This window comes from Eurypyga helias, unplaced genomic scaffold, assembly GCF_000690775.1.
Source record: "Eurypyga helias isolate BGI_N326 unplaced genomic scaffold, ASM69077v1 scaffold7826, whole genome shotgun sequence".
NCBI lineage: Eukaryota > Metazoa > Chordata > Aves > Eurypygiformes > Eurypygidae > Eurypyga > Eurypyga helias.
Window position 1 is genome coordinate 52,957 of NW_010257149.1, and position 11,405 is coordinate 64,361.

An 11,405-nucleotide genomic window follows, 5' to 3' on the forward strand; every position below is an offset into this window, starting at 1 on the left:
CCCCAGAGCTGAGCATGCCTGGTGTGAGCCACAGAAAACGGATCGCGTACATCCTAACCCCCCCTGGGAGAAAAAATGTAGGATGGCGTGGGCTCAAACAGCCCATCCTGGGGGAAATTACTTCAGAGGAACAGATCAACTCATTAACTTGCAGCTTGGGACTTGTGTGATTTTAGCAAGAATCAAGTCCATCTGTGTCTTTTATTCAAACATGTCATTAATATGCCGTGCTACTAAACTTCAGTAAATATTATGCAGCCTGACGACTCACTTGGAAGGGCCGACTTAAGGCAGTAGCCAGCTTTTGGCGTACAAATTGTCTAATTTTGTAAAAGGTTTAGAATGTATTAGCTGCTCTGTAGTTTATAATAGAATATTTATGCTGCATACCATTTAACTCGGTCCCTTTTGGGAAAGGCCTGTTGGATTTAATGGGGGCGAAACCAAGGGAGGTTTTAGAGAATAAGTACAGCTGTTCTAGCATATTAAAGGAGCTGTCTGTTGTTGAAATTAAAGGCCCCAGTTCATCATGTTAAGTGACCACATGGTAAATTTTAAGTACTGTGTGAGTGACTCATCCCTGCCACTCCCTTCCCCTTGGATCATGGAAAAAATCACCCTCTGCATCTCACACATTTCCACCCAGATCCTCAGGATTGCTTCTGGACCACTGTTAGCAAACTGCTAGCTGAACCGGGGCCTGGCAGAGCTTTTAGAATCATTTCTAAAATCCCACAGAGCTGGATAAAGATTGTGCTGAGGAGTCCAGCAGGAACGTTTCTCCGTAACAGCTCTCTCACTGGACAGCCGTGTCCTGGGGTTCTGCTTGTGTGGTGATTCACGAGGCTACAGGCTGCTGTGCTTGTTCAGCCAGGGATCAGCTCTGATGAATTACAGACTTCTCGGTGACAGTGCAAAACCGTCGGCTGTTTCAGCAGAGGAGTAACATAGTTCTTGTCTCTCATCTCTCCTAGGTGATGAACATCCGCAAAGTCCTCAACAGAGTTGAGAAGCCACAGGGCCTTTATCCCAACTTTCTGAGCCCGGTGACAGGGAACTGGGTGCAGCGTAGGTATCGCTCTCCGTTCAGAGCCCTGCCTGGAGCATTTCAGTCTTTCCATTATTCTTTGGGAAGCAATAGCAACTGTCAGAGCAGCAAGCCAAGGAAATGTCTTGTCAGGCAGCCCGTTATACATGTGATTAGATAATGCAACCCGATTTGTAAGATGCAATACAGTAATTGTACACTTATTCCATCAGCCTTGTTTCCAGCTGGATGTCTCACCTCCAGAGAGAATTAGGGCCTCTCTTCCACAGGGGAGGATAATGGTACATGGTTCATCACACAGGTATTAGAAATCAGCACATCTCTTTAAGATCTCATCCCGCAGTCATCACATAGCCCACAGACCTCCTTGGGAGCTGCACATGAAGGCTGCGAGCAGAAGCACATTGTGATTTACTTCCCGAGTGTGCTGCCGCAAGTAAGGAACCACCCGGAGAGGCAGAGGGCTTGCAGAGTCTCGGATCCCCTGATGTAGGGTCTAGGGGTGCGTTCTCCCGGGTGCGTTCATGTACCTGTCACCGTGGTACCTCTGCGAGGTGCAGCGCTGGAAGGGTGAGACAAGGACGTGTTCTTTCCTCTTGTTGGGAGCCCAACACTGAAGGCGTGGGCGTTAAACAGGTACTGCTCTGCTGCAGAAGGGGAGCAACAACCAGGAAAGGGTTGGAAAAGAGCAGGGAAATATCAGGAGCAGTGTACCCAGGGAAAGATTTCCTTTCCTGCTTTACACACACCTCCTTCCTTACCCAGAGCAGGGGCTGTACCCCTCTTTTTGTGCCACCAAAGGGCAGAAGCTTGGCCTCTGGCAGGAGCATGAGAGGCGGCTACTGCTGCTGTGCCCCAGATCTCTGACCTCAACTTCCCGCTCCGGTAAGGATTTGCTTGTTTTGGCAAAGGAGAGTTGCTGGATTATGTGTTACTCTGTCAAAGGAAAGATAAGTCTCTTTTGCAGAAGCTGTTTTTAAGCTGTCAGTGGATTACATTTATATTGTTTAACCAGTTTTCTTTGAGGCATTGCATTACCTGGTGTCCCCGTGTGTTGTTGCACTGTTTGCTCTGCTGGATCGCTCCAGACCTTTCTAACTGCTGTGCTGATAGCTCTGATTGCAACTGACAGGCGGTTGCATGGCTGCCATCACCTGAGAGAGTGAGAGCACTAGCCCTGAGCAATCCCTGACCTTTAACTGCCACATCATCACCTCTAATGGTAATTAAGAGGGCTTGGCTTGAATGTTGTCCCAACCAAGCATCTTGGATGGCTGCAGTTGTGCCGTTAAACCAGAGCTGTCCTTCGGTGCCACGAGGAAAGAAAACAGGCTTCTGTGTTTGTCCCATTAATTGATCTTTCAGAGCTATCCCATCCTTCTGTAGGCAGTTCAGCTTCCCCTCCACATTTGTCTCTGCAGAGCTGTTGCAGTCTGTTGTGCTTGCAAAGCTAATCTCCCTTCCCCTACTGCACCCCTGAGGTGCCATTGTCTTTAGGTTATTCCCAACTGGCAGCCGTACCGCACATTTTCCCAGACACAGGCATTCATTCTGCCTGTTCGTTGGCGCTGGGAGGGGAGGTAGTGCCTGTCTGTTGCCATAACTGATGGGTACAGAGTCTTTGGGAAGCTGAAGAGCTGTGCTCTTAATTCAGATGGTTAAAGCACTCCGCTTGGGACTCAGTGTTCATCTGCCGCTAATTTAATTCTATTTATGTCTGCAAATTTTACTTCATTGTACTGACCTGCTCCCGCCCCTGGCTGACTTACAGAGGTGCCTGTTGCTGGTTCTCAGAGCTTATTAAAAGTAGGCTCTGATTACTCCTAGATCGTCACGTCACGAGGGCAGCTCATGGCACAGGAGGTTTGTGGCAGTCGCTCATAATACGACCTTGTGGTCTGAATCCGTATGCGGGTGAGGGAAAAGGCTGATGAGCCTCTTCTGCATCTCCAACGCTGCTCCTGAGAAACAGATTAGGAGCAAAGCAGGGAGGCAGCTGCAGCCTGCCACGAAGATGTTCCCCATAGGTGCCAGGCTCTCATTTTCTCTCTTGTCATTACAGCTCTTGGCGGGAAGCTGTTTGTCTTGGAATTGCTGTGATTTTCTTAAAAGGTGTATCTTTGACCTGGCTGAATGAGCAGATCTTCTAAATGAAGAGGCAGTGCTGTACCTCTTCTGAGTGCAGTTGTTACCTTTAGAAAATTAAAGCACGGTCCCCTGCTGAAATAAGAGATTTGTTTATGCAGAGCGCCTAGGAGGCAAATACTGGCAAAGCTGATGCCATATGGAAAGCAATTATGTACCAGAGCTCCTGCTTTGGTGATTTTATGAATGACACACTTAGGATCACAGAGCCTCTCTTTGAAGACAGGCTGTGCAGCCGGTGTTTGCAAATAGTCTGTCCTCTTTTTTTTTTTTTTCCTCCTGAATTCATGCGTCTAATCTCATTGTTTTGCTATGGATTATTCCGTGGATCATTGGACACACTGTGTCAGGGATATTTGCTCTTCAGGTCAGGAAAATGCATGGCTGTTGATCTCTTCTGTTGGTAGGATTTAGCGTTTAGAATAAGCCTCAGGACTTTATGTATGTACAGTGAAAGGGGAAATAAAAAGCAGAACGGCTAACTCTGCAAACCCTGCTGCATCTGCTTACATTTAAAATGAGGGTGCGAGCAGACACAGAGGTGGACGCTGTTAATTAACAGGGATGGTTCAGCTGACGGTGGGTAATCTGTCTTGCTCTCCTAAGAAGGGGAGTATTTGGCTGCTGGAAAGGATGAATGCTGCTTTCCCCCTGTGGTGTAGTTTAAAGATATAAATCCATCCAGCAGTTCCCCCCAGGCAGAAACCTGCAGCTGTCGTGCCGGTTTCACAGTGCAATTCTTTAGCATCCTCCTCTCCAGTAAGGTCACAGCTTTGTGTACTCTGAACAGATAGCCTTGAAAATCCGATTGCTGCAGAAGAAAATATTCAGTGCACATCCTTGTACCTGACTTTATCATTTTAATACGCCGACAACCCCAGCCTTCCCCAGGGTAGAGTCCCACCATGAGCCAGGAATACAAATGGCACGATCGAGAGGTCCCTGCAGCAGCCCCTTGCCGGCAGCTCTGTGTGATCCAGCCTGCATTCCGCCTTTCCCGAGGCAGGGAGGCAGCACCCAGAGGCTTCATATAGGTGGAGATCTATGAATACCTGCCACTGCTTTTGGTTTATGAGGCTGGGATTTATGATGATTGCTTCATAAACAGGAAGCATCTTTAAGTTACCGTATAAATAACTGTTGCAAAATAAGACCTCTGAATAGTTTTGGTAAGGCATACCAATGCTGTGTCAAATGACAGAACATTTTTCTTCTGATTGCACTTTCCACCTTTCTTCCTCTTTTGAAAAAGAAATGCTGCGAGCTCTCCCCAGGAAACTGGAAAAAGGAAGGAAAGAACAAGGGCATTAAATAGGACATGGTTGGTTGCTCTTTGTAAAGCGACTGCTCATTGTGTATCATGAACCTGAAGTTCTTTTCTGGCTTTCCCACTACAGACCACGTCTCCATTGGGGGGCTCGGGGACAGCTTTTATGAATATCTCATCAAATCTTGGCTGATGTCAGATAAGAAAGACTCTGAAGCTAAAAGGATGTACGACGATGCGCTGGAGGTAAGGAGCAGGTTGCTGCTCTGTATTTGTTCAGGGGGGACATTGTTCATCAGAATGTTTCAGACAAAAATGTCTTTGATCTGGGGTTATCGTTGGTATTCACTCCTGTGCACTAAGCACTTAGTAAGTAAGTTTTACTTACTGTCCACTAACTATCTTGAAATCCTGATTTGCATCCCTTCAGGCCATAGAAAAGCATTTGGTCAAAAAATCTGCTGGAGGATTGACCTACATTGCTGAATGGAGGGGTGGCATCTTGGATCACAAAATGGGCCACTTGGCTTGCTTCTCTGGGGGCATGATAGCCCTGGGAGCTGAACACGCTGGAGAAGACAGGAAGCAACATTACCTGGATCTCGCTGGAGAAATAACAAACACGTGTCACGAGTCTTACGCACGCTCAGGTAAACCCGCCGGCTGCCTAGACAGTGTGAGGGATCGCCCGCAGCCGTAGAGACTCAGCTGTGTGGGCAGAGGTTTGCAGTAGGGTGTGTTGTGCTTCAGCAGCATCTGCACCCCCCGTGTGATTTTCGCTTGCCCTTTCCAGGGTATCTAGAAGAGAAAGCAGTATGTTGGACATAGCGGACAGCTGGAGCCAAGGAACAGGCAGATCCTGTGGTAGCGTTGGGAAATGAACCCAGAGCTGAATCCTAGTCCCACCTCCCAGTCACAGAACTAGCCTTCTCCCAACAGGACTATAGTTTGAGTCTGGCCTTTCACATCCCTTTGCAGACAAGAAGGAGACATTAACAGAGATTAATGGCAAGGTGTCCCACTGCGTGGAGCAGAGCAGCTGAGAAGAGTGGTGGAGACCTGCAGCTGCTCTGGTAGGAACCCAAACATGAAGTTACTCCACCTATCCTGGCTGTCTGAGCTGAGGCTGGCTAAGTCTTCCTGTTTCACAAGTCCAGTAAGATTTGTTTCACCACCCAGTGTGCTTCTCAGCGCTTTGGGAGAGCAGTGGCTGGTGATGAATGAGAGGCTGGGCGAGTTCTCTGCCTGCAGGGCTTTCAGCAGCGTGGACACCGCTGCTTTCTTGGTAGGCATCTCTCAGCTCTTTGCGGCAGCGAAGCAGCAGTCTGCTTTCCAGGACCTTGTCAAACACAGGTCTGGCTGCACTAACTGTTCCCAAAGAATGCTTCACACTTTCACCACGTTAGCAAGCCCCTCCTGGCAGCCGGTGTCCAGCACATTTGCCCAATAAACTTCAAACTAACCTGAAATGCCGCTGCTTTCTTGGTAGGCATCTCTCAGCTCTTTGCGGCAGCGAAGCAGCAGTCTGCTTTCCAGGACCTTGTCAAACACAGGTCTGGCTGCACTAACTGTTCCCAAAGAATGCTTCACACTTTCACCACGTTAGCAAGCCCCTCCTGGCAGCCGGTGTCCAGCACATTTGCCCAATAAACTTCAAACTAACCTGAAATGATGTTTGCAAATAACTTCCCACACACACACACCCCCTTACAGAACTAAACCAAGTCACCCGAACTAATAACGCTCTGGTTGTGAGTGCCTGGAGCCAATTTTCACCTTCAGCAATCTCCATCGGCATGGAAAGGGCAGCAGCGAGCCTCCCCACGCTGCTTACGGCGCTGTCATTTCAGCACGCTCATTGTTTTGCAGAGAATGTCTGTGCATGTCTCCCTGGCTCACAGCAAATGGTCCAGCTAGAGAACACTGTTAGATCCCCCTGCAGACAGGAGGGCCCAGGGGAGGTGTGCACAATAGTTAGAGAAATAAGATGACTCCCTGAAACTTGTGGTAGACACATGGGTGCAGCAGGAGAAACCTTTTCATCATCATAAGCAACCTCTGTGCTATTTCTTTCAAGTAGGGAGAGGGTTGGTGTGGGAAGTAGGGATCTGAGTGCTAGCTAATGCATGCAGGAGGTCGAGATTCTCATGTAAGGGATGCTCAGACCCAGCTACTCCTAATGCCTTATTTATAAAATACCAGTGAGATTGGTTAAGCCTTCCCCATCATCCTGATGTCTCTGCTAGAGGCTGCTAGTGGACCAGAAGGAAAGGCAGAAGAAGGGATGGCAGGTCCCAGGTACCGCTTCTTACGGCCTCCCTGCTGTAGTCAGGCTGGTGGACTGGTAATGGTGAAACACCACCCTGCCTGGGAGCAGTGTGTCAGTGTCTCTGTGATGGCAGCCTCAGCTGCATGGCTACGTCTTCCTTTGTGTGTTCTCATCGAAGCGTTACGACAGCATCGGCCTCTCTGTTCTGCCTCGTCTGGGTTGGGAGCGAGTCTTCAGTGAGGAACTCTGCCTGCAGGGTAGGGGCAGTGCAGTTCCTAGGAGCACAGAGCCCAGCAAAAGTGCTGGGACACGGGGGAGGTTTGTACCTGCTCTCTCCACGCTCAAATCCGGTCCGAGTCGGTGTTTTGTCAGCGGTATCCACCTTACCCTCCCCGAGACAGTACCCAGACGTACCACAGACTGAGCAAACCTGGGGCAGCAGCGGGCACAGCTCCTGCGCCCTGCGGAGTTGCCCCGGCTTTGACATCAGCTCTGAGGTTGACCTGCTGCACAGGCATGGCTGATCTGCTCGTCTGCCCTCACGCAGGCCTTAGTGAAACAGCAGCAGCCTGAGCAGCATACAAGCACCTGGACACACTGTTTACTCGCTTTCTCCTCAAACTCATCATGGCATGTGTGATTATTGTCTAGATACCAAACTCGGTCCCGAAGCCTTTCGTTTTGATGCTGGAACTGAAGCCATGGCAACCAGACTCAGCGAGCGCTACTACATCCTACGTCCAGAAGTGGTGGAAAGCTACATGTACATGTGGCGGCTGACACACAATCCCAAGTACAGGCAGTGGGGCTGGGAGGTTGTGAAGGTACGGTTGGACGATTCGCGGGGATAAATCTTACGGGCCACTGGATTCTTGCAGAAATCTTTCCTTCAGTCAATAAAAAGAGCAGAAATTATTTAAATTGTGTTAGCTCATGCAATAGCCCCTTGGCTGCTGCCCCACATCCTAGCAGAGGCTGCCTTTCGGTGGCAGAACTCTTATTTGTCTGCCGCCCTGGAAAAGAGGCTCCGCAAACAGCTGGTGTTGCCACTTGAGATCTGGTTTCGCTGTGTGTCTAACGTCAAGGTCGATCAATCAACTAACTTAGGTGGTTTATGTTTCTTCTGCTATTTCATTAGAACTAGCTTTATTCCCAGAGTCTGGAGTAATCACCACACTCTTCACAGAAAGACAGAGGCTACTCTAAACCTGGGATTTGATTTATAAAGCTGACTTGTAATGCAACTGATGATGATTAATGAGTTACTCCATGCTGTTGTGTGTTACTGAGGTTTCTTGTCCTTTCTCAGGCCCTGGAAAAACATTGTAGGGTAGAAGCTGGTTTTTCTGGCATCCGAGATGTTTACACCACAACCCCGACCCATGACAACATGCAACAGAGTTTTTTCCTTGCGGAGACTCTGAAGTAAGTATCGCAGAGTAGCTTAATTCCTGCAGCACCAACGCTCTCATCTGCTTAATGAGTCTCTAATAATAAGGGGGAAGTCTTATCCTCTGCGGGGAAAACTGGGTACGGCTGTGGGTGCTGCAAAGCTTTGGTAGTTTCCTCCTGTAGAACCACCGCTGCCGTGGGCACCCTCGAGGTTCCTGCTCCTGTGCGGGAGTCAAAGGACTCCTCCTGTGATTTAGAGCTGTTCTCAGTGGGAGGCTCTGAGTGCTGAGCTCCCTTTAACGTGGCTCGTTAGCCGTCTCCTTTGCCAGGTTCATCTCCTGCATAGAGGAGGCGTGACTGTGGCCTGAACTTGCTGCCCCTTGGTAGCATGAGCTGATGTTCGCGGGGTGGCTGAGCGCAGGTGCCCAATGCCGATCGCTGGTAGCATGAGCTGATGTTCGCAGGGTGGCTGAGCGCAGGTGCCCAATCCCGTTTTGCCACCTTTGCACCACGGGTGGTGGTTTCCAGCAGGAGATTGAGGCAGGGAGTCGGGAAACGTGTCACCATAAACCATGGCAGCCCCCATCACAGTCCTGCTAATGGTGCTTGCTACTGCGTGCTTGGGGTCTCGCGTGAGTTCCCTTTCATCTCCCTTTGTGTCCATCTTTTCCCACCCACCCTTGCCTTACGGCTCCAGGTACCTCTATCTTCTGTTCTGTGAAGATGACGTGCTCTCCCTGGACGACTGGGTGTTCAACACAGAGGCTCACCCCCTGCCAGTCAACCACACGAACTTTAAAGCGAGTGCGCGGTGGTGAGGCCGCTGCTTCTGCACCGTCGGCGGGTCGTTGCCTTTCCTTTCCATTAAAGGAATTTGCGATGTTCCTAAAATGGTATTTTGGGGCACTAGTCCAATTCCGGACAGTATTATATTGGGAAGATGAAACCATGACGTAAGCACCTTCTTTTCCTCTGTGAGGAGCTCTATTAGGCTGATAAGGAGATGTTTATTCTGGGCCATATTGTACACAGTTCATAGACATTCCTTTATACAGAGAATTTATATGAAATCACTGACTTTGCTTTCTAGTGGCCAAAGGTCTGGAAGTTTGCCATAAAATAGACTTCACACACACACATCCTCCTTTGTTTTTCTGTTTCATTTTTGCCTTTTATATACTCGTGGATTTATCACCTTTCTAATGAACAGTTTTCAGTATACTGTGCTTTCTAGGTGGTAGGTTTTCTAGGCTCTTTAGGAAGGACGGGATAGGAGAAGGAGGAAGGGAAGTTGCCCTTTATGTGAGATTGCAGCATGGAGCTCTGCCTGGGGCGGGATGAGGAGCTGACTGAGAGCTTACGGGGTAGGAATAAAGACCCATAAAGGTGACAGTATAGTGGGTGTCTGCTATAGACCCCCTAAACAAGAGGATCAGGCCTCCTGCAGGCAGATAGGAGCAGCCTCAGGTTTGGATTTGCAGGCCCTGGTCCTCATGGGGGACTTCAGCCACCCCGATATCTGCTGGAGGGACAACACAGCAGGACATACACAATCCAGGAGGTTCCGTGAGTGGATTGATGACGGCTTCCTCCTCCAAGTGGCAGAGGAGCCAACAAAGACCTGCTCTGCTCAACCTCACGCACACCAACAAGCAGGGGCTTACTAGGGATGTGGAGATCAAAGGCAGCTTTGGCTGCAGTGGCCATGGGATGGTGGAGTTCAGGATCCCGAGGTCAGGAAGGAGGGTGAAAAGCAAGGACACAACCCTGAACTTCAGGAGAGCAGACTTTGACCTCTTCAAAGATCTGCTTGGAAGAGTCCTGTGGGATAAGACCCTGGAGGGAAGAGAGGCCTGAGAAAGCCAGTGATTCAAGAATCATGTCCTCAAAGCTCAAGAGAGGTCCATTCCAATGAGCAGGAAGTCAGGCAAAAATTCCAGGAGGCCTGTGTGGATGAGCAGAGAACTCCTAGCCAAACTCAGACACAAAAAGGAAGCATAGAGGATGGAAGCAAGGATGGGTCACCTGGGAGGACTCCAGAAACATTCTCTGAGCACCCAGGGCTGACATTAGGAAAGCTAAAACCCACATGGGGTTGAATTCATCCAGGAATATCAAAGACAACAAGAAGAGCTTGTGTAGGAACATAAGCGACAAAAGGAAAGACTGGGAAAATGTGGGCCCACTGCTCAACAAGACACGGGACCTGGTTACACAGGACATGGAAGAGGTTGAAATGCCAAATGTTGCCTTTGCCTCAGACTTTACTAGCAAGACCAGCCCTCAGGAATCCCAGGTTCCACAGGCCAGGGAGGAAGGCTGGAGCAAGGAAGATGTACCCTGGGTGGAAGAGGATCAGGTCAGGGAGTATTTAAGCAAACTGGACGTACATAAATCCATGGGCCTTGAAGGGATGTGCCCACAGGTGCTGAGGGAGCTGGCAGGTGTCAGTGCAAGGCCATGCTCCGTAATCTTTGATCCATCATGGTGACTGGGAGACGGGCCGGAAGACTGGAGTAAAGCAAATGTCACTCCTGTCTTCAGGAATGAGGACTTAGGGAACTATAGGCTTGTGAGCCTCACCTCAATCCCTGGAAAGGTGATGAAGCAGCTAATCCTGGAAACCATTCCAGGCACATGAACGACCAAGAATTCTCCAGGCGTAGCCAGCGTGGCTGCACCAAGGGGAAGTCACGCTTGACCAACCTGAGGAACTCCTACGATGAGGGGACTGGCCGGGTAGGTGAGGGGGGAGCAGCAGATATTGTCCACCTGGGCTTCAGGAAACCCTCTGAGACTGTCCTAGGAGACGGTCGATGCATGGGGTGGGCGAGCAGACGGCGAGGTGGGCTGACAGCTGGCTGCCTGCATGGGCATGGAGGTGGTGATCAGCGGCACCAAGTCTAGTTAGAGGCCAGTAACTAGCAGGGCACCCCGGGGATCAGTACTGGTTCCAGTCTACGTTAACATCCTCATTCAGAAGCGCCCCCTCAGCAAGTTTACTGAGACACAAAGCGAGGAGGGGTGGGTGATATGCCAGAGAGTGGTGCTGCCGTCGCGATGGGCCTCTGGGGAAGCGATCTGATGAGAACCTAGTGAAGCTCAGTAAGCAGAAGTGCAGAGTCCTGCACAGGAAGGACCAACCCCATGCACCAACATGTGCTGGGCAGGAACACCTTGGGGTCCTGCGGACACCAAACTGACCATGAGCCGGTGACGGGCCCGTGCTGCGCAGGTGGCTGATGGTGTCCTGGGCTGCACCAGATAAAGCATTGCCAGCAGGG

General features: G+C 50.0%; 1 protein-coding gene across 1 annotated transcript in view; it reads left to right on the forward strand.

The window, feature by feature from the left end:
- The window catches only part of MAN1C1 (mannosidase, alpha, class 1C, member 1), a 41,950-nt gene extending 32,702 nt beyond the window's left edge, over positions 1 to 9,248 (forward strand). The window contains exons 6-11 of the mRNA XM_010153898.1: positions 975 to 1,068; positions 4,591 to 4,706; positions 4,891 to 5,110; positions 7,381 to 7,553; positions 8,039 to 8,154; positions 8,819 to 9,248. Coding sequence (XP_010152200.1) covers positions 975 to 1,068; positions 4,591 to 4,706; positions 4,891 to 5,110; positions 7,381 to 7,553; positions 8,039 to 8,154; positions 8,819 to 8,939 — 840 coding nt within the window. The 3' untranslated portion in view covers positions 8,940 to 9,248. The remainder of the gene's footprint in view (positions 1 to 974; positions 1,069 to 4,590; positions 4,707 to 4,890; positions 5,111 to 7,380; positions 7,554 to 8,038; positions 8,155 to 8,818) is intronic.
- Positions 9,249 to 11,405: the final 2,157 nt, after the last annotated feature.